Raw genomic sequence first — 24,038 nt, forward strand, 5'->3', positions numbered from 1 at the left:
AAGTAATTTTAAAAGCTCTTATGGGCCTTGTTTGTTCATATATTTGTTTTATCATAGACTGGCCAACTGTAATATTGAAGAAAATTTTCTGGATTTCCCTTTATTCCATCCCCCACCCCCAGTCCCAGCCCCTTATTTTTTAGTCAACTTACATTTTCATCTCTTTTTTCCTTAACCCCACATGATAGTCTCAGATTCATAATTAACTGTTTCAGAAGAAGTTTTCAGAGGTACAGGAGATAGAGAAAAATAGTCAAAGTTATAAAAATGACAAAGGTTAGCAGTAATCTATAAGCATCAGTGGTTCCTAGATAAATACACTGGGTGATCTTCTATGTCCACATGTTCCTCGGCATCTTCCCTTCCTCCTTACCCCTACAATTCCCAGACCCAAATGGAATCAACAAGGCAAAGGTCTAAAAACTCCAGGACTAAGGGAAATTTCCCACTGGGGGCGGGGGTGGGTGGGTTTGGCTTTCCTGAGTCTATTGTTTTCATACTTCACACTGCAACATGGGATGTACAAACTGCGGGTTGACATAGGAGAACCCCTCAAAATCTGTTTGGTCTATGTTAGAAATGACCAGCTGATCAGGTGGCGTTAATACTGGTTGTCCTCTGGTAAAGAATTTGTCGAAGTTTTCAGCGCCCTTGCCACACTGCAATTAAAAAAAGAGAGAGATTTACAAATTGGAAAGCAACGTTAAGTAAACAGATGATAGATTACTTAAAAACTCTAACGTACTCTGAGGATCAGAGAAGGGAAGCACATTTTTTGGCCTTGAATGAAAGGGCTATAATAATATTCTTGATACTAAAAGTCAGAACTGTCTTGGGTATTACATACAGGTGGATGAAAACTAAACCTGGTGCCCGGGAATATGAAAAACAAGAATTCTTGTGTTGACTAGGCTGCCTGGTCCAACAACGGTGATCATATTTAGACTTCATATGCAATATTTTTATTTCAAATTATACATCTTTATTTGAATGTACATCTAGGACCTAGTTATGTGCCCAAACATTTATATTGTAGAATTTCTGCATTCCAATTATTACATATTTGGGAATACTGTTACCAGTCAGAAACATTTCAGCCTGGTGAACCATGGGAAGTCTATACAGACTGGGGTGGTATATTAAACAAAGTGTGATGAAATGAAATGGGTGGTAGAAATGTCTCCTGATTGGTTAGGCTCTTCACAGAGGAAAATAACTTCAACAGAAATGCTTCAAGATGTATTATCATTTAGGTTAAATCCAATCTCACTGTATTAAAAAGATGCAATGCCATAATTTTAAAATCCTTTAAAAATTAATTTCACAGACTTTCTGTTTCATGTTACTGATCTGTGTGGGGAGATTTACATACTATGCCCTTCCCCCAGATCATTCTTGCTCTAATATATTCCCCTTTTGGTGGGGAAATATACATAAAATGGTAACTGCTGTTGCTCACAGCTGTCTTGCAGGGAGTTTTGCCATGAACACGTTCATTTTTCTGCCAAAAGCACACTCTTAATTTCTGGTTGCAGCAATCAACTGAAAAATGGTTCGAACAATACATACTATGGATTTTTTTGTTGTTGTGTTTTGAAAGGGCAAACTACTTCATAGCAATCAGAAAAGGTTTTAACGTGATGGGAATTATGGTTGAATTCCAGCCCACGTACTAAAAATAAATTCTTTACAGATTACTTCTTTCACATCCCCAGTTTATTCTGTTCCATTTTTAAAAAAATGGTATTACATCTCCTCCCAACATTTTTAAAAGCCCGTCTTGGTACAAAATGTAATTCAAGATCTTCTCTGTTGCCCACACTGAAGCAGAAAAAACAGCCTTAAGTACCTAGTGATTGTATGAAAAATAATTCAATCAAACTCTTCAAAAGTACAAGTGCTACTTAATCTTAGAAATATATTACTACTGGCACTTTACGTCCATGTGGGATTTTTTTTGACATGTTAAATCATATATATTTCAACAGAAAAAGAATAACTACTGGGAAAGTCAAAAATGAATCCAAGAGCTACCATTTAACAGTGACAGATTTTTGAGAAAGTGGGAAACATCACCCAAAATACACTTTCTGAACTATGAAGTTTCCTCTTACACTTCCAGTCATCTGGGAATCCAATAAGACAGGTCTTTTAGGATAATGACTTCAAGACGACCTAACTCAGGAAATTAAAAAAAAGGATGACTGCATACAAATGGATTAGAAGGAACCCATTAATTCCACTGATATGGAATATATCCCCACTCCATGCTTAAAAGAGTATATTAAAGAATAATCTTAGCTCTAGAAAGGGCCAATGTACAGTTAAGTATTAATCCGATGCAATAGTAGTGTTCCAATATCTAAGGGGCTTCCACAAGAAAGGGGGATGTCAACCTATTTTCCAAAGCACTTGAAGGCAAAACAAGAAGCAATGGATGGAAACTAATCAAGGAGAGAACCAACCTAGAACTAAGAAGAAATTTCCTGACAGTGAGAACAATTAATCAGAGGAATGATTTGCCTCAGGAAATTGTGGATGGTCCACAATGGAGGTTTTTAAGAAGACATTGGACCACCATTTGTCTGAAGTGGTATAGGGTCTCCTGTTTGAGCAGGGGTTTGGACTACAAAATCTCCAAGGTCCTTTTCAACTCTGTTATTCTTTTTTTCTGATAAGAATTTTACACACCCATTGTCCCCTGATTTTACCACAGCTTTCTGACTGATAGAGAAATATCTAAATAAAATAAAACTTGGCTTTTGTTATCAGACCATAAACACCAAATGCTGAAAGAAACATTACTGTCCATCTTATTTACCACTTTCGGTTTGAATGGAGGCTGGATGTCTCTGTTTTCCAGTCTGTCCCAGTCAATTCTCCTAAAGAAGGCATGTTCCCTAATGTCTCTCTCTCCTTCGGGCCCACAGCCGAGACGTTTGGCAGGGTGTTTAGTCATTAACTGGAAACCAAACATATAAAGTTACAATGAGATTTTTCAGAAGGAGACTAGCAGCACACAGTCAATCAAGTAATCTTTTCCTTAATATCTGCTACTGTTCATCCTAAATGTCTATCATTCGCTGTATTCCTAAATTCCAAACTGGTTGCTGTTTTGTCTAAATATAGATGAAAGGCAGATTTTTCCACTATGGTAGAAATTCAATTTTTGTTAATGTCAACAAGCAAAAAAAAAGAGAGAGAGAAAGAGAGATTTGAAAAAAGAACAGATATATTTTTGAACCCAGAATTACTAAAGTAATACTCACTACTATCCCTTAAAAATGTTCATTTGATTAGATAATGGTAGCTGGAAAAAGTACTTACTAAGATATATGTTTATAGATTTTTTTTCTTCCCACTGTTATACAAAAATAGATGTCCTTCTTAGATACAAAAACAATTTTCCTCCTCCATCAAGAATTAAATAGGTAGCATTTTTTTAAAATCTATATTTAAATTTAAAAAAAACCAACTGACCACAAAAAAGGTTGAGAAAGTGTATTTTTTAAATTTTTGAATGATTTTTTTTAATTTTTTAAAATTTATTCTAAAAACATGAGCTTCAATTATTGTAGCAACAAGGAAAAGAGGAATGTAACTAGACTACAGTGATCAAGAGAATGAACAATAGAACCTTACCCCTTTGCAGATTGACACAGCTTCTTTGGACATTGCCTTGGGATAGGAAACATTATGTTCCATTATTGACTGAAAGAGTTCATCTTCATCCTCCCCATCAAATGGAGGCTGTTCAAAGAAAGCAAAGTTGACAGGACATTCAAAGTTGAATGCCTACCCTGAGCATTTATTCAAAAGCAGATTTCCTGCTGCCTCAGACTACCCTTTGACCAAGCTAACTGAAGAAGCTGGGAGTTTGGGGGAAGGATGGATAACATCCTGTTGAGTTGTAGGACAGAACCATTCCTTTTTGGTGGTGGGAATGGAAGAGACAATGTTTTATGCTATTTCAAAGCTTTAGGTTGGTGGTCCCTCCAAGTGTGTTGGCCTCATATCAGATGCCCTGACTGTTGGGAAATGATGGTCTCCCAGCTGCTTAGCCTCTAGGATCCCTGGATGACGTTACCTGGAGTTTTGGAATCCAGTGTCACAACAATGCTGTGTTCTGACCCTCTCAATCTCAATCTAAAGAAGCTGTTCAAGTTTTTAAAAGGAGCTGTTGACTATGCGATAACTATATGAAGGGAAAGCAATTGAAACATTGTTTGTTTTGGGTTATAATTCAAAGAGCAGGTTATGATCAAGCTCTAAAAGATTTTCAATTAATCAGAGTATTGTATTTTTCTGTATGATCCTAACCTTATTTTAAGCTCCCTCAAAGTCCACTTCTTCTATTATCTTTGAAAATTTTAAAAATTATAGAGAGCCTTATCCTCCACAAATGAAGCCTATCATTGATTCTTCTACTGGTAGACAGTTTGCAACTAATAACCAACCGTTTCTCAGACCAGGCCCGGGATTGATCGCGCCGTGACGAGGCTTGGGTTGGGTGCCTCCGGGGCCCCGGAGCGGGGTGTGGGTTTGTCTATTCCCACGGCGGTAGGGAATGGCAGCAGGCATGCGAACAGAGGGTCGTATCAATATTCGGGAGTGCGTCCCCGCTGTCTCCAAGCGGTGATGCGCTCCGACCCTCTGGTTTCGGCCCATGGTTCTGGGAGCGAGGATGAGCAGCCACCTGAGCTCAGGCTCGTGTATTTCAATGCCAGGTCCGTAGCTAACAAGGCTCCTCTTATACGTGATTTGATTGAGGAGGAGCATGCGGACCTGGCTTGCATTACGGAGACCTGGTTGGGCCCAGAGGGCGGTGTCCCTCTGGTTGATCTTTGTCCATCGGGTTTCCGGGTGCTGCACCAGCCTTGGGCTCAGGGTAGGGGCGGAGGAGTGGCGGTAGTCGTGAGGGAGACCTTATGTCCGCGGGAGGCCACCGTTGTCCAAATAGTCGGGTGTGAGTCCCTCCTCCTGAGATGTGGCCCTAGAGCTCAGTTAGGCTTGCTGCTGGTGTACCTTTCGCCTAGTCGCGCAGCAGCAGCCCTGCCTGAGCTTCTCGACATCCTCTCAGGATTGGTGATTGAGTTCCCCAAACTTATGGTTTTGGGTGACTTTAATCTACCATCCCTGGGGGGATCATCTGAGTTAGCTCGGGAGTTCATGGTTTCCATGACGGCCATGGACCTGATGCAAGTTATTCAGGGTCCAACTCATGGGGGGGTGTCACACGCTCGATTTGGTTTTTCTATCTGGACGGTGGTTAGATGATCTGGGTGGGGGTTCCCCAATTGTCATGCCCCTGTCATGGACCGATCATCACCTCCTGCGGTTGGTCTTCCGTTTTGCCACTCCCCGTCGTGGAGTTGTTGAACCAATGAGATGGTTCTGCCCTAGGCGCTTAATGGACCCTGAGCGGTTCCAGGCGGCGCTTGGGTCCCCACCTGCCTCCTTTGCTCACAGCTCGGCCGATGCCCTAGTGGAAGCCTGGGAAAAGGCAGCCATGGAGGCACTCGACCGAGTTGTACCCATGCGGCCCTTGACCCGGTGCAGATCCCAATGGGCTCCATGGTTTTCCATGGAGCTCCGGGAGATGAAGCGTCGGAGACGGGGCCTAGAGAGCTGTTGGAGATCCAGCCGATCTGAATCTGACCGGTTGCGACTAAGGTCTTTTACGAGATCTTATCTCGCGGCGATGAGGACAGCAAGGTCTAATTACTTTGCCGCCCTCATCGCGTCCGCAGATAATTGCCCGGCCGCCCTGTTTAGGGTGACCCGCTCCCTCCTTAATCAGGAGGTGAGGGAGGAGCCCTTGCAGGGTCATGCCGAGGAGTTTAGTCAACATCTGTCAGACAAAATCGCTCGGATTCAGACCGGTTTGGACTCCGACTGGGCAGAGTCTGACGATGAGGACGAGGGCAGTCTTGTCGATATTATCTGGGAGGAGTTTGATCCTGTGACTCCTGAAGATGTGGACAGGATCATGGGGAAGCTGAGCTCCACCACGTGTTTATTGGACCCGTGCCCCTCCTGGCTGGTTTATGCAGCCCGGGATGGGACATGAGGCTGGTTCCAGGCAGTGATAACTGCTTCTTTGGGTGAGGGTAGTTTTCCCGCCGCCTTGAAGCAGGCGGTGGTGAGACCCCTCCTCAAGAAGCCTGCCCTGGACCCAGCTGTATTAAATAGCTTTCATCCGGTCTCCAACCTTCGCTTTCTCGCGAAGGTTGTTGAGAGCGTGGTGGCGCATCAGCTCCCTTTCTTCTTGGAGGAAGCTGATTATCTGGACCTGTACCAATCAGGTTTCAGGCCCAGGTACAGCATGGAGACGGCATTGGTCGCGCTGGTGAATGATCTCTGGTGGGCTCGGGACAGGGGTTGTTCCTCTGTCCTAGTCCTGTTAGACCTCTCAGCGGCTTTTGATACCATCGACCATGGTATCTTGCTGCGGCGTCTCAGGGGGTTGGGAGTGGGAGGCACAGTTCTTCAGTGGTTCTCCTCCTACCTTCTGGGGCGTTCGCAGTCGGTGTTGGCAGGGGGGCAGAGGTCGACCTTGAGGCCTCTCGTTTGTGGAGTTCCTCAGGGATCGGTCCTCTCGCCTCTCCTGTTCAACATCTATATGAAGCCTCTGGGTGAGATCATTCGTGGTTTTGGAGTTGGTTATCATCAGTATGCTGATGATACCCAACTTTTTATTTCAACCCCAAACCACCCCAGTGATGCCCTCGACGTGATGTCCCGTTGCCTGGAGGCGGTCCGGGTCTGGATGGGGAGGAACAGGCTTCAGCTCAACCCTGACAAGACTGAGTGGCTGTGCGTGCTGGCATCTCGGGAAATGCAGATTATTCCATCTCTTACTATGGGGGGTGAGTTATTACCCCCCGTAGATCGGGCTCACAACTTGGGGGTCCTCCTAGATTCACAGCTCTCCTTAGATCATATAGGAGCTGTGACTAGGGGGGCCTTCACCCAGGTTCGCCTGGTGCGCCAGTTGTGGCCCTATCTAGACCGGGATGCCTTGCATACAGTCACTCATGCGCTCGTGACCTCTCGTTTGGACTACTGCAACGCTCTCTACATAAGGCTGCCCTTGAGGACCACTTGGAGGCTTCAACTGGTGCAGAATGCAGCCGCGCGAGTGGTGTTGGGGTCTCCCGATACTCCCATGTTACACCTCTGCTCCGTGAGCTGCATTGGCTGCCAGTTGCCCTCCGGGTGAGATTCAAGGTGCTGGTAATGACCTATAAAGCCCTACATGGCATGGGTCCGGATTACCTACAGCAGCACCTGCTGCCGGCGTCAACCTCCCTCCGTCCAGTGCGCTCCCACAGAGTGGGCCTCCTCAGGGTGCCTCCGATCAGAGAATGTCGATTGGTGGCCCCCAGGGGGAGGGCGTTGTCTGTGGGTGCGCCAGACCTATGGAACCGTTTACCGGTTGAGCTCTGGATGGCCCCCGACCTTCGCTCCTTCCGACGCGATCTAAAAACCTATCTATTTGAACAATCCGGCCTGGTCTGATGGGTTTGGGGTTTGGATTTGGTTTTAACATAGTTTTAATTATTGTATTATATTGAGCATAATTATTTAATCTTTTTTAACTTTTGTATTTATATTTTGATATTTATTGCCCTGTACACCGCCCTGAGTCCTTCGGGAGAAGGGCGGTATAAAAATTTAATAAATAAATAATAAATAAATAAATAATATGGCTGGTTTATTTTTAATTAATGCTTGATGTGCTAATGTGTGGCTTATAAGAATAAATCATACTTCAGTATTGGACAATATTTGAAAATATAATTTGAGAACCATATATGAATAAAGTAATATAGTTGGATTTCTGGCTTTTGTCTGCATGATCCTTAATCTGAAGAGTTGCAAGACAAAAAGTAGCTTAAAAAAGGGAAAACAAGGCAGGAATTGGTCAACAAATTAAACATTATTTATCTGGTTCATCTACAACAGAGGTCTCCAAACTTGGCAACTTTAAAGTCTTGTGGATTTTAATTCCCAGAATTCCCCAGCCAGCAGAAATCCACAAGTCTTAAAACTGTCAAGTTTGGAGACACCTGATCTTCAAAACTGGCTTGTTCAACATCATATTTTAAGACAAAATATTATTTAGACGATGCATGGACATAGCCATTGTTTGCATGGTATCACTGATATCTTGCAGTTTTAATTTCCAGAGAATATTCAATTGGTCTGTTAACTTGAAATTTAGCTGTTAACCTTTATTTTTAATGTGTCTTATTTTGTCTTTCATTCCTAACTCATTTAATTGTTTAAAGCTTACATCATGAAATGGACCTAGCCATTCTTACCTGACCAGCCAGCATCTCATATAAAAGTACTCCATAGGCCCACCAGTCCACTGACTTCCCATATGGTTGATAGGCAATAATCTGTTAATTCCAATAAAAAGATTTAGTAATGTATCTTGAAAATATCTGTTTTTGAAAAAGATACAACATAAATCTAAGTATACCACTATAAAAAACAACAACTATACTAATAGCAGTGTGCATTAAAGTGAACCTTTCTTTAATGGTCGATACCGAAATCATGGATATATATTTTTTTTTATTAAAAAGTTTTACAATACATTTTATCTTTAACAAACCAAAAAAGAAAAAAAACCCCTCCCAACCCCCTCCCCCCCACCCTCTTCCCCCTCCCCAACCCCTCCCTCCCTTTCCCCTCCCCCCCCCGGCTTCCCAAAGCAAAATACAGGGTATAAAAATACAGACAATCATAATCTAACTTACGCAAACAATCCTAAACTATTTAAACTACTGAACTTTAACTCATATAAGAAAACTCCAAACATATATATATATATATCATATCAATAATTATACAAATACAAAATAATACTTTCCAATCTAATACCAAAACACAGGGTATAAAAATACAAGCAATCATGATCTAACTTACGCAAACAATCCTAAGCTATTCAAACTATCAAACTTTAACTCATATAGGTAAATTCCAAACATACATATATATATCATATCAATGATTATTCAAATACAAAATAATACCTTCCAATCTGATACCCAATAAAAACAATCTCAAATAAATCAATTTATATCAATTGTCTAAAACAATGAGGTGGTCACTGACCTCGAGCCAGACATCCTAGAATGTGAAGTGAGGTGGGCCTTAGAAAAGCTGAGCAACAACAAAGCTAGTGGAGGTGACAGTATTCCAGCTGAGCTATTCAAAATCTTAAAAGACGATGCAGTAAAAAGTGCTACACTCAATTTGCCAGCAAATTTGGAAAGGATTGGAAAAGATCAGTTTACATTCCAATTCCAAAGAAAGGCAGTGCCAAAGAATGTTCAAACTATCGCACCATTGCACTCATTTCTCATGCTAGTAAAGTTATGCTTAAAATTCTACAAGCTAGACTCCAGCAGTATGTGGATCGAGAACTACCAGAAGTACAGGCAGGATTTCGAAGAGGCAGAGGAACTAGAGATCAAATTGCTAACATACGCTGGATCATGGAGAAAGCTAGAGAGTTCCAGAAAAACATCTACTTCTGCTTCATTGACTATGCTAAAGCCTTTGATTGTGTGGATCATAACAAACTGTGGCAAGTCCTTAAAGAGATGGGCATACCAGACCATCTTATTTGTCTCTTGAGAAACCTATATGCGGGCGAAGAAGCAACAGTGAGAACTGGACACGGAACCACTGATTGGTTCAAAATTGGGAAAGGAGTCCGGCAAGGCTGTATACTGTCGCCTTGCCTATTTAACTTATATGCAGAGCACATCATGAGAATGGCAGGGCTAGATGAATCAAAAGTTGGAATTAAGATTGACGGAAGAAACATCAACAACCTAAGATATGCAGATGATACCACTCTAATGGCAGAAAGTGAAGAGGAACTAAAGAGCCTCTTGTTACGAGTGAAGAAGGAGAGTGCAAAACTTGGGTTGAAACTAAACATTAAGAAAACCAAGATCATGGCATCCGGCCCTCTCAATTCCTGGCAAATAGATGGGGAAGAAATGGAGGTAGTGACAGATTTTATTTTCCTGGGCTCCAAGATCACTGCAGATGGGGACTGTAGCCAAGAAATTAAAAGACGCTTGCTCCTCAGGAGGAAAGCCATGGCAAATCTAGACAGCACACTAAAAAGCAGAGACATCACCCTGTCAACAAAAGTGCGTATAGTCAAGGCTATGGTCTTCCCAGTTGCAATGTATGGCAGTGAAAGCTGGACCATAAGAAAGGCTGAGCGCCAAAGAATTGAAGCCTTTGAACTATGGTGCTGGAGAAGACTCCTGCGAGTTCCTTGGACTGCAAGGTGATCAAACCGGTCAGTCCTAGAGGAGATCAACCCTGACTGCTCTTTAGAAGGCCAGATCCTGAAGCTAAAACTCAAATACTTTGGCCACCTAATGAGAAGGAAGGACTCACTGGAGAAGAGCCTAATGCTGGGAAAGATTGAGGGCAAGAGAAGAAGGGGACGACACAGAATGAGGTGGCTGGATGGAGTCACTGAAGCAGTAGGCGTGAGCTTAAATGGACTCCTGAAGATGGTAGAGGACAGGAAGGCCTGGAGGAACATTGTCCATAGGGTCGCGATGGGTCGGACACGACTTCGCAACTAACAACAACAAATTCCTCATTCCAACTAAGCTTTAAATTCACATTATCCTAATGTGTTATACAACTTAAAATACCATAGATTACTTTCCAAACTTAAGAAATTTTTATATAATCACATCATTCTTATATTCTTATATTCTATTACCTATTCCAATATTACCCATAAAAATATTACAAATTAACTTCAATCACAAAGAAAACAATTTATATCAATTTTATAAAACTATTCTTCTATCCAACTAAAAGCTTGAAATTTTTCATCCAAATAACAAATCATAACCTACAGAATATCAATAAACACTACTACAAATCTTCCCAATTAACTTTTTATAATCATCTTAGAACTAAAGCAACATGAAATATTACATAATTATTTTATAAGGGTAGAAAATATATCCCCAAATATTTAGTCCTTCTAGCAATTCCAATTCCCATAATCCTTATTACATTATTGTCTCTTACAATTATGTGACTAAATCTTCAGGCTTGATTCATTCGTCCAGAAGTAGCACGCCTCTTCCAATTTCTGGCCTTCTCCAGTGATAATGAAATTTGACCCACTCCTGTATCTTTCACATCTGTCTGCGTTAACCCTTCAGCAACTTGCGGGTTCTCTCTGGAACGTTGAGACTCTCTCACACCTTTTTTCTTTGTAGATTCCAAAGATGGTATGGGGACTGCTTTTAAAACATTACTGTAGAAATCACGTGCCTGAATCTCCGTAGTAAAACAGTACCTCGTACCTTCATAGGTCACCACCATACCCACTGGTATTTGCCATCTAAACTTAATATCACGTTGTCTCAATTCTTGTGTCAAAAAAGCAAATTCCTTCCTTTTTCTTAAAATCTTTGCAGGGATCTCTTTTAAAATCAGAACTTTTTGCTCAGCAATTAGAAAATCAATATTGTAGGAGGCCTGGATAACTTCATTTCTAATCATTCTCTTTGTAAAATAAACCACCACATCTCTGGGTAGTTTCCTTTGTCTTGCGATCCACGAATTAACACGGAAGATTTTATCTATATCTTGCATTATTTCATCTGCTGGTCGCTTCAACACCCCTTCCAAAGCCTCAGAAACCAGTTTCTCCAAATTTTCCTTAGGATTTTCTATTAAGCCTCTGATTCTTAAAGCAAACTCCATCTGAGAATACTGTGTCGAAATCAAATCATAATCCATTTTCTCTATTACATTTTCAGTTTCTGTCATTTTGGCTTCCAATCTAATATCATTTTGAGCAAGATCTTCCACTCTTTCATCCAAAATCTCAATACTTTTAACCATGCTTTGTATTGCAGATGTGATGTCTGCTCTCATTTCTTTTAATTTCTCTGTAAACTTCTCCTCCAACATTTTCTCCATTATCTCAACAAATTGCTGCATTTGCTTTTCCATAGTCTCTTGCAACAGATTCTGCAAATCTTTTGCTGTAAAAGCTGATACAGATTCAGATGCAGAGGACAATGAAGTTTTCACCGAAGACTGCTGCCTCAGGGCAGGAACTTTAGAAGATATAGCCGCCATTTTCACCCTCTATTGTTAACTACGCACTTTCACTTACAGATTCAGCAAAGTCCATTGAGTTAGAGATCAAAACATCATCTTCACCAAAATCTCCTGCATCGCTCTGCCTGCGTCCTCGTTCTCAAAAGCTCTTCCTTGCTAGCAGGGATGGTTGCGAACGCCCTGTTCTGCTCCAAAAAACCCGGAGCAGAGGCGCCTCGCAGTCCGGAGCATGCCCAGGCTTCGGGGGGGCTCAATCCTTCCGCCGCCAAAACTCTAAGTTCTGGCGGCCCCGGAGAGCTCTACCCCTACCTGGACGCTCACCCCCTCCTCTTCTCCCGAGGTGGGGGCTTCCGAGCCACCGAACAGCTGATCGACGCTGTTTTCGGCAGCTCTACAGAGCCGCGAGACTGACAGCCAAGAAATGGCTGCCTCCGGCGTCGCCTTGCCATCCGGAAGCCCGAAATCATGGATGTTTTTATACTATAAAATACTATATCTGGTGGTATTTAAGCTTAATTGTTTTAAGGAAAACAGATTTCCTGAACTGGCCTAGCCAATTAAACTTGAGGGAGTAGATTTGCTGCAAGAGTCCTGGATTTGTCTGGCATTATTCTCTTCTTCACTATTATGTATGTCCTTGCTTATTTGTTTCCTTTTGTTTTGGTTATGAATGCCTCCCCAAACCCTTTGGGACCAGGGTGGATTATAAGTGTTGTAAAATAAACAAACAAGCAAATTCATTACAGGTAGTCCTCGATATACAACCATTCATTTAGTGACTATTTGAAGTTACAACAGTACTGAAAAAAGTCAATTATGACCCTCCCCCATGGTCATGTGATCAAAATTCGGCTGTTTAGCGATTGATTCATATTTATTATGGTTGCAGTGTCTGGGGGGGATGTCATGTGATCACCTTTTGCGACCATCTGACAAGCAAAGTCAATGGGGAAGCCAGATTCACTTAATAACCATGTTGCTAACTTAACTGCAGCAATTCACTTAACAACTGTGGTACAGAAGATCATAAAATGGGGCAAAACTCATATAACAACTGTCTCGCTTAACAACTGAAAGGTTGGGCTCAATTGTGGTTGCACATCAAACATTAAGAAAACCAAGATCATGGCATCCGGCCCTCTCAATTCCTGGCAAATAGATGGGGAAGAAATGGAGGTAGTGACAGATTTTATTTTCCTGGGCTCCAAGATCACTGCAGATGGGGACTGTAGCCAAGAAATTAAAAGACGCTTGCTCCTCGGGAGGAAAGCCATGGCAAATCTAGACAGCACACTAAAAAGCAGAGACATCACCCTGTCAACAAAAGTGCATATAGTCAAGGCTATGGTCTTCCCAGTTGCAATGTATGGCAGTGAAAGTTGGACCATAAGAAAGGCTGAGCGCCAAAGAATTGAGGCCTTTGAACTCTGGTGCTGGAGAAGACTCCCGCGAGTCCCTTGGACTGCAAGGCGATCAAACCGGTCAGTCCTAGAGGAGATCAACCCTGACTGCTCTTTAGAAGGCCAGATCCTGAAGCTAAAACTCATACTTTGGCCACCTAATGAGAAGGAAGGACTCACTGGAGAAGAGCCTAATGCTGGGAAAGATTGAGGGCAATAGAAGAAGGGGACGACAGAGAATGAGGTGGCTGGATGAAGTTACTGAAGCAGTAGGCGTGAGCTTAAATGGACTCCAGAAGATGGTAGAGGACAGGAAAGCCTGGAGGAACGTTGTCCATAGGGTCGCGATGGGTCGGACACGACTTCGCAACTAACAACAACAATCAAAGGCTACCTGTACTGTATAAGGAGTAGACGAGGGATTTTTCCACAATGTAGTTTTGATAAAATGCTCATTTGAGGCACAAGGTTTCAGTGGAAATTTATAGGTGTACTGAGGAAATCATTTTCTGAGTTTTATCAAAAATATTACTAAAATGCTCATTACGAAAGAAGAAATAAAAATCCAGAATGGCAGTATTATGTATTGGGTTCTGGGAAGCAGGAAGGACGCCGAGACGATGAGTACAGCATGGCAGATCTTTATTGGGGGGAAGTGACTGTACTGGGAGGTTAGGGGGTACTTGCACTCTTTATATACCTTTCTGAGTAAACAGCCAACCAATCAGATTGAACCTAAATCTCCCGCCATAATTGACTCCTGCCAAAACGGTTACATTTCAAATGCATACTGGTAGTGACAGTCTACTGCTAAGCTTGTAAGCCGCCCTGAGTCTTCGGAGAAGGGCGGGATATAAATGGAATTAAAATAAATAAATAAATAAAATACAATGCTTAGGTGTTTCTTTAAACGTTAATACACAACACCCCTTCCCCTTTTAAGGATTAAACAATATAACTTATGCAAAACATATTTACACTTCCACTTCATTGACTATATAGTCAGCGAGGTAAGTGGGGGGGGGGCCGTGATGAACGTCTTAGGGGTTCTCTCCCCTGTTGATCTAACAATTTGCTAGGCGTGCCCTGGAAGTCCAAGTTCTCTTGAACTGGAGAGTCATTAGGGAGGCTCTGGCTGACCGTTTCTGGTAGGCCCACCCGAGAGTCAGACCCTGTGGGAGAGTTAGCACAGCGATCATTGAAGGGTTGCTGATCCGAATGATCAGGAGTCTCCTGATGCAGTTCTGTGCCATTGTGGTCCTCCTCAGGCTCGAACTCAATTGTTTGTTGGTGGCTCTAGTAGGGGGGATGTGAGCTAGCTTGTGTGCCAGCTTGAGCACTCAGTGAGGGGCAATTTTTCCCTAGGTCGCTTAGTGACCGTTCTGGAACTCTTTTTCGTAACTGGTCTATATGCAGTCTAAACTTGGTGGAGCAGTAGGCTAATGCCTCCTTAAGTAACACCAGCTGCCTGCAATTAGTGCAGGTTCGCATCCCACGAGGCTCAAGGTTGACTCAGCCTTCCATCCTTCCGAGGTAGGTAAAATGAGGACCCAGATTGTTGGGGGCAATAAGCTGACTTTGTAATAATGCCGCTTGGGGGGGGCGGCGAAAGCCCTAATAAGCAGGCATATACATAGAATGAAGGCTATTGCTAAGCACATTGGTTTGTGCTTAAAATTGTAAGCCGCCCTGAGTCTTCGGAGAAGGGCGGGATATAAATGGGATTAAAAAAAACTGTCAACCCCCCTCCACCCCTACTATGTAAGATAGGGGACCGGTTTTGTCAACCACCACCCCCGGAATCCATAAATGTCCCGGACCGTACTTCCTGGCCCAAATCAAGTCACCAGGTTGTAGTCCCCTTGGGGGTTTGGGTTGAGCAGCCTCAGAAGCCACTCTGTTGGGTTGGAGTCTGTCCAGTTTGGTGATAAGGCATCTGTCCCAACGGAGTTCCGCCAGGCTCTTCCCCATTGCTGTGCATGGTGTGGTGTGTTGGGATAATAGGAAGTCCGCCAACCTGTGATGCCAGTCACTGACGATGATGCGCCTGAGTGCATCCTTGGTTGTTCTCACCATGCGTTCAGCTTGTCCATTAGTCGATGGGTGGAAGGGCGCGGATGTGACGTGTCTAATCAAATTCGCTGTCATGAAGGCCTGAAATTCAGCAGCGGTAAATTGAGCCCCATTATCCGATGCCAAAACATCAGGCAGACCATGTGTGGCAAAAAATCCCCTGAGCACTTGGATTGTTCTGGCCATGGTCATATTGGGGACTGGCACTACTTCCAACCATTTGGAGTGGCTATCTACCGCTAATAGGAAGAGCTGTCCCTGGAATGGGCCTGCGTAGTCTATGTGGACCCTGGACCAGGGTGTGTGTGTGGCCTCCCATTTGTGGACAGGCGCTTGGGGCATCTCAGGTCTGGACCTTTGACAAATGTAACACCCATGTACCTGCCCTTCTATTGCCTTACCTAGCCCTGGCCACCAAAGGTAACTCCTAGCTAACGCCTTCATTCACACTATACCAGGATGCCCCTCATGTAAGGATTTCAGGACTCTATCCCTCAGTGTGTCTGGTATGATGACCCTACTACCCCACAACAGGCATCCCTTATGGGCAGACATGTCATGTCTTCTTATGAAATAAGCCTGGTATTCCGGACCTGGACTCTTATCTTGCCACCCTGTGAATACCCAAGACTGGACCCTGCTCAGGATTTTATCTGATGCAGTCTCAGTTGCTATGTCCTTAGCATGGAGAGGGCATTCCGGTAGCTCTTGGATTGTCAGTATTTGTGCATCAGGCACCGGATCAGGCTCTGTGTTATTCAGGGGTAGCCTACTGAACCCATCCGCATGGCCCATTTCTTTCCCTGGTTTGTGAACCAGCTTAAAGGTGTATGTTGATAAGAATATTGACCACCTGAGCATCCTTGGGGAGAGAATTTTGGGGGGTTGTTTGTCCGTGGTGAATAACCCTAATAGAGGCTTATGATCTGTGAATATAGTAAATTCCCTATCATAAAGGTAGTTGTGGAATTTCTTGACCCCAGCCACTATTGCCAGGGCCTCCTTGTCTATCTGGGCATAGTTCCTCTCTGCCCCTGACAAGGTTCTGGAGCAGTATGTGATGGGCACCTGTTCCCCGTTTTCCTCTAGTACTGCGCCCACTCCATAGGGTGAAGCATCGCAAGCAATGCAGATGGGCTTTGCTTCTATGAAGTGGGTAACTGTAGACCTGCTTGAAAGTAGGGCCTTTAAGGATTGGAAGCTTTTTTCGTGGACATTGGTCCAGCTCCATGCAGCTTTCTTATCCAGGAGCCTGTGCAAAGGCTCAGCTATTGCTGCCTTGTGGGGTAAGAAGGAATGGTAGAAGTTGAGCAGCCCAAGGAAGGCTTGCAGTTCAGCCTTATTCTTGGGAGTGGGGGCCATCTTAATTGCCCTCAATTTGGATTCTGCAGGGTGGATCCCACTGGCATCTATTTTAAACCCCAAAAACTCAGTGGATGCCACCCCAATGCTGCATTTGTTCCTTTTTAATTTGAGACCTGCAGCACGTAATCTGCTTAACACTGCCCTCAGTCTTTCAGCCAGTACTTTCTCTGTGTCCCCTGCAATGAGGACGTCATCAAAATAAAGACATACCCTTTAAATGCCCTTGAGAGTCCGCTCCATTACCTCCTGGAAGATGCCTGGTGCTACACTGACACCAAACTGCAGACGGTTAACCTTGAAGGCTCCCTTGTGTGTTACTATTGTTTGTGCTTCTGCCATCTCCCTGGTAACCGGCAGCTGCTGGTACGCCTGCGCGAGATCCAGCTTCGCAAAGATGGCACCGCCTTGGAACCGGGTAAGCGTGCTGGTTAAGGGCCCGATTTAATGTACATTTATAGTTGACGCAGACTCTGACCTCCCCATTAGATTTGAGAGGGGTGACTATAGGGGTCTCCCACTCTCCCCCTTCTACTGGCTGTAGGACTCCCTGTTCGACTAGTTTGTCTAATTCCCCTTCTATCTTGTTTAAGCGCGAAGGGGACTCGCCGGGGTTTAATCCTAATGGGGAGGCTGGGGTTTAGTTTAAAAGAGATGGGGGGCCCGGTGTACCTGCCTAGCTTGTTATCGAATACATCTGCAAATTCTTTGCAGACGGATTCGATGCTGCTACCCTGGGTCCTATAGATACCTGAGATCCCTATGCCTAGTGCCTCAAACCAGTCTAGCCCGACTAGACTGGTTCTCTGGCCCTCAACCACAATAATATCCAAGTGCCCTTGGAACTTTTTAAAACGCACTGAAAGGGTGGCCTCCCCCTTGATTTTTACTAGGGCGTTTTGGAAATCGGTGAGGATGTTTGAGGACCTCAATTTGACCTGCTGTTTGCTCCAGCCGCAAATAAGTTTAAAAGTCTCATACAATATGACTGAGACTGCAGAGCCAGAGTCAAGCTCCATTTTACAAGGAATGCCCTGTAAATGGACGTCCAATTTAATTTTGGGTTTAAGTGGCCGTCGGGCCCCGGTTTGGCAGATGGCCCTCCGACTTTTGAAAAATCCAATGCTGGTCGGTTTCTGAGCCCCAGTACCTTTCTGCGACGCGTCCTCCAGCTGTAGCTCATGGAGGCCCTCTCGGAAACGGCTACAGCAGACCGCTGCGATGTGGCCTGATTTTCTGCAGGCCTGACACGTGGCCGATCGGAACTTGCAGTTTGTCCGTGCGTGGTCTCTGCCGCAGCTTGCGCATTTCGGGAAGGGAATTGCCTTCCACTGGTTCTCCCGGCTTCCTCGTTGTCCCAGCCTCCTCCGATCCTGGTCAATGCCAGTCTCCTCTGCTTCTCCGCTCCCGCCGTATGCAGCATCTTCGAGGTGGATGGATCCTCCTGGGCTGGGGGGTCTGGACCGCTTGCCCCGCGCTGCCAGCCGCCTCGTTGGCCAAGATCTCGTCCTGAGCATCTTGGAGGGTTAAGTTGGGCCTTGCGAACAACTTCTGTTGCAGGCACTTGTCGCGTAGGCCAAACACGAACCGGTCGCATAGCCTCTCGTCCAGATTGGTGAACTTGCAGAGGTGGGTGGCCTGTTGCAAGGCCGCGATGAACTCCAACGCTGATTCGCCCGGCAGTTGGACCCTCTGGACGAACTGGAACCGCCAGGCCAGCTTGGACATTCATGGCTTGAAATGCCCGTTCAGCTTCTCGGAGAGGTCTTGGAATGAGACGGATCCAATTGGCGTCGGCGAGCACAGGCTTACGGCCAAGTCGTAAATGGCAGGCCCGCTTATGCAGAGCAGGGTCGCCTCTTTCAGGCCATCTTCTGTGATCCGGTTTGCCCGGAGGAAAATTTCAACCTGTCCCAGATGAGAGTCCCACCGTTCAGGGTGACAGATGTCAAATTCTCGGAGCTGACCGATCTGTGTCATCTCTGCGTCCGGCTTCTGTGAATCCTGCTCCACTGATGTGGCCGCTAGCGTGGTGGCTAGTTGGTTATCGTGGGGGGGGGGGAAGATGCCTCTTTCCTCCAGCAAGCGTTGCCGTCCCCTAGTGACTTTCAGCTCTTATGGTGAAGCAGGATCCCATCCTCGTCGTCACTATTATGTATTGGGTTCTGGGAAGCAGGAAGGACGCCGAGACGATGAGTACAGCATGGCAGATCTTTATTGGGGGGAAGTGACTGTACTGGGAGGTTAGGGGGTACTTGCACTCTTTATATACCTTTCTGAGTAAACAGCCAACCAATCAGATTGAACCTAAATCTCCCACCATAATTGACTCCCACCAAAACGGTTACATTTCAAATGCATACTGGTAGTGACTGTATGCTTAGGTGTTTCTTTAAACGTTAATACACAACAGGCAGAATATCACAATTTAATATAGTAAGCTCCTCTCTTTTTTGAGACTCCAAAAAGGCTTTACAAATACGATAGTTTGCACATTTTAAGTGAATTTTCATTTATATTTTAATTTGAAATACACAAATGCAAAATAGCAGTAACTAATTCATAAAAGGGAACAATGGGTGCTAGTCAAGACACTAATTTCAAGAACATTATTTCAAAATATGAGCCACTGGAAAAATGGTTTATTCTCTTTTTAGTTATAAAGAGAAACCAGAATGAAAACCTAAGATGAAAGAAAAAGGATTTTCCATTTTTTGGCTTCACAATATTGGAAGCATTATAGCAATATAATGATGCATTTAAAATGAATCATGATATGGATTTTCTTCCTTCTAAAAAATGAACCAGTCCTGGCTAACACTAATTCAAGATACAATGAGATGAGGTCAGATTTCACCCTGGGATCTTAGTCACTTGGTGCTCTTTGAGCCTGGTTGGTTTTTTTGCAGGCATTTCATTAGCCAGCTAGGTAAAAACATCAGTGCTAGAAGGAAGTTACCTAGTTGGGCAATGAAATGTCTGCAAGAAAACAACCAAGCCCAGAGAGCACCAAAGACCTCACAGTTCAATTCTGAGCAATAGCTATTCTGTTCTATCTATAGTCATTATGGTTAAATATTTCCTTTGTCACAAACCTGGACATAAGCATTAAGTACAAAGAGTGATGAGAAAAAAGTGATGAAATGTGCATCATTTCATCATGATGCAAACTGTAGCCTTTCATATTTTAATGCATCCTTATGTTACACACAAGCATGTAAGCCAGAGGCTTGAACTGCAATATCACAGTACAGATTTCCTCATAAAGTGCCACCAACTTTATCCCCCACCTACGCCCAGAGACACCTATAGAGTTATGTAAGAATGAGCTTAAGAGATAATGTAGAGTGATAGTCGTTTTATCCACTTCCCCATCATTTTTCCTTACTAACTGGAGAGCAGCAGGAAACCTGAGTAAGTTTATCAACATTTATCATCTTTCTCATTTCCTTCTTCAAATAAAACAATTGTGTCAGAAAATCTAGCACTGATTGATTGTTCAAAAGTATATTATCTTCTGGAAGAATTATGGGCATGATACATAATATCTCAAACAACAAATACCTCTGGTGCAATATAATCTGGAGTCCCACAGAAGGTCCTTGTTGTCACTGCATCGCTCATATTCTCCTTGCACATGCCAAAGTCTGCAATCTTAATATGTCCTTCAGAATCTAACATTACATTATCTAATTTCAGATCTCTATGAAAAATCACAATTAAGAAAGTTAAACATCAGTCGTCAGAAATGCTTGTGGCAGTCTCATTGCAAGAAATAACTTAGAGTTAGGGTAGCACAAAGACCGTGTTTTCCTTTGCAAACCTGATATCTACTGAGAAGGCTTATAGACAATTTATTTATAGGTGCCAAGGGAAATGATTGGGGGGCACAATGGAGCATGTTGCCACCGTGTTGCTTATATAACTATACAAATCAAACTGTGTCTCTTAAATACCCCTGTACTATACTGTGAATAAACAGGGACCAAACCCCACACTCACTCATAATTATGTTACTTAGTTGGGTAATGAAATGTCTGCATGAAAACAGCCAAGCTCATAGAGCACCAAGGACTCCAGAGTTCAACCCTGAGCTACATATATTCTCTTGTATGGTATGTCTTAAACACATACCACTCTCTCCTCCTATTGAGATATATTGGGCAAGTCCTTCAGTGAAGTCAGATTGAATAGACAGGCTTTGGGGTCCAAACGTCCATAAAATTTACTTCATGGTCAAGCATACTAGTCCATGAAGATAAATTGCCTTCATTTTGCTATTGTTCATTTTATCTGCAAGGCTGCTGCTTTTGAGTATTTCACTTCTGCATCTCTTGTGATGATATTTTATTTAAATGTATAAAATACAACTCAAATCTAACTTGATTGCTGTATACGCCAATGACTTTATAAGATCTATTGAGAGCAATAGATGACGTGGGTACATTTCTTTGTCTTACAATGCTTATACAAAAAGCCTTTTATATGTTTTGCAAATCTTATAGCACTGAAGACTTCTGTTAGTGCACCAAGTTGAATAAGCAACTGTGAATAAAAATAAATACGTTTAATGTGTTCTGTTATTTGGAAAAATAATTGTTCACAGTTCAGTGCTTTCTTCCTCCATTTTTGCCCACAAACATTTCTTTTTTACAGCCTGTGATAAACATGTTACACAGAGCTGCTCTACTTACCGATAAACAATTCCTTTCTTATGGAGAAAAAAAAGACCCACTGAGATTTCTGCTGCATAGAATCTGAAAAGTAAAAGACTTGAGTTAATCAAAAGAACTTCACCTGTATATGCAAGATTTGAATAATTTACAACCATCCATTCAGAAAAATTCCTTCATGCCACTGGGCTTCATAGAGCAGGGTTGTGTGGACTGGCCTTCTCCTCTCCATCAAGTTCCCACTTGTAGATTTTGACACATTATAAAATTTGGGGGCTTTTGGACCATCAGCCTTGCATGATTATAACATCTGGATTGCCCTAGATTCTAGGTTGCAAAGAAAACTTTCCCCAAGAGATCAGGCCACTGATGAAAATGTTCACATTGCAGTATGTGGAGGAAAACATGCATACCTCCACAGTCATCTCACTGGGCAAAAGCAAGGATGCTTACACAGGATTATGGGTCAAGATTAACACAATGGTTGAAAGTCACAGGAGATTCCATTAATGCTATGACTCGATGTCCTGTTATTTACAAGAGAATAGAATAGAATACATTATTTGGCCAGGTGTGATTAGACACAAGGAATTTGGACAAATGAGGACAAATGTTTAGATGCCTAATATCTAACCACAATAAAATCTTAAATTCAAAATCTAAAAGCATCTAGCTACATGGCTAACATATAGTAATGTGTTCTACAAAGAACAGAGTGAATATGTTTTGCTGCAACAAGCCCAAATCAGTCTCCTGAGCAGGTTCAGGCAGATTATATTTCCTTTTCATTCTGAATTTTGGAAGGTTCCAACATATTCAATACTATACTTTGAGGCATCCCAAAGGTGCTTTTTCAAGAGGCAACTGCACTTTGTTTTTCTTTGAAGACATTTCGCTTCTCATCCAAGAAGCTTCTTCAGCTCTGACTGGAGGGTGGGGAATGGATTTATATTCCTTGAAGATAGCTTGTCATTTGCATTATTTTAGTGAGTTGTTGATGCCACCTGGAGGTTTGTATGTATCCTCAGGGTCACCTGAGTAGTGCAAATGGGTGTGGAGCCTGCTTGGAACCGCTGAAAAGACTGTGTTGTGGAGCTGTGCTTTCTGCAGGATGTTTTCTGCCCTGTGTCCCGTCATTGTTGAACACAGGCGCAAGGTCTATATTGTCTGCATCTCAAACTGAAGAGCAAATGGTGCCTGTAGTCCAGAAAAATTGCAGACTACAGGAACCATTCGCGCTTCAGTTTGAGATGCAGACAACACAGACTCATCACCAACAGCCTGCGCCTACATCTCCATAGACATGTACTTTGAGACAGTGATTCTTGCTCTATCCTAATTTCATGGCTTCCTCAGCAAGCAAGAGGAACAAGTCTTCTGCATCCCAAAGGTCTAGCAATAGCACTTAGACTTATATACCACTTCCCAGTGCTTTACAGCCCTCTCTAAGTGGTTTACGGAGTCAGCATATTGCCCCCAACAATCTGGGTTCTCATTTTACCGACCTCGGAAGGGTGGAAGGCTGAGTCAACCTTGAGCCGGTCAGGATCAAACTCCTGGCAGTAGAATGCAAAGTTAGTCTGCAATACAGAATTCTAACCACTGCGCCACCACGGCTCCTTGATGCAACATCAGTGCCTTCTGAAGCAAGGTCTAACCCTAGAAATTTCTAAAAGAGAGCCCAAGGAGTTCAGAATTGCTAAATAAATAAATAAATAATGTATTTGGCAAGGAAAAAAGCCGGAATTAGATTGAAAATGCTACAAGAAGTGAAAGAAAATGGAGGATTTGGGCTGTCATATATGTGTTTTATACTATCAAGCATCTGTATTAACATGGTTAAAAGAATGGATAACCCTGAAGACATAAAAGATTACTATACCTAGAAGGGCATGATCTACAACTTGGATGGCATGTCTTCCTATGGTATGGGAAGAATAAAATACATAGATATTTTCCAAACCACTATACAGTATATAAGACACACATTTATTTTAGAATGTGAAAAGGTAAAAGTGAAAATTTATATGAAAATACCTGAATGGCTTTCAACAATGGAAGCGTTTGTTCACCCAAACCTAATTAACTATGAGAAAATTGTGACTTATAAAGACATTTTGAACACTGAAGGGAAACTAAAATCTGGACAAGAACTGGAAGAACAGAGCATTGATCTATCATGGTGGTCACACTTGTAAATTCAAACGAGATATGAAAAAGATGTTAAAGCGTCTGGATTTTATAAAGAACAGATAGAATCTGACCAAATCTCATTGGCATTAGATGAAAAATTGTTTAAGAAACTAAATAAATATATGTTAAGTTTAAAGATGGAAGAGGAACAAGTTAAAGAAACATGGGTAAAAAACTTTGGGCATAACATAGTTAGAAA

General features: G+C 43.0%; 1 protein-coding gene across 1 annotated transcript in view; it reads right to left on the minus strand.

Moving 5' to 3' along the window:
* Positions 1-291: 291 nt before the first annotated feature.
* Positions 292-24,038, minus strand: part of PRKCA (protein kinase C alpha) — a 255,726-nt gene continuing 231,979 nt past the window's right edge. Inside the window, exons 12-17 of the mRNA XM_081319564.1 lie at positions 21,668-21,730; positions 20,538-20,676; positions 8,328-8,408; positions 3,643-3,750; positions 2,822-2,962; positions 292-659 (exon numbers count right to left, since the gene is read on the minus strand). Coding sequence (XP_081175690.1) covers positions 495-659; positions 2,822-2,962; positions 3,643-3,750; positions 8,328-8,408; positions 20,538-20,676; positions 21,668-21,730 — 697 coding nt within the window. The 3' untranslated portion in view covers positions 292-494. The remainder of the gene's footprint in view (positions 660-2,821; positions 2,963-3,642; positions 3,751-8,327; positions 8,409-20,537; positions 20,677-21,667; positions 21,731-24,038) is intronic.

Source organism: Vipera berus, assembly GCF_964194415.1.
Source record: "Vipera berus genome assembly, chromosome: 2".
In the NCBI taxonomy this organism is placed as follows: Eukaryota; Metazoa; Chordata; class Lepidosauria; order Squamata; family Viperidae; genus Vipera; species Vipera berus.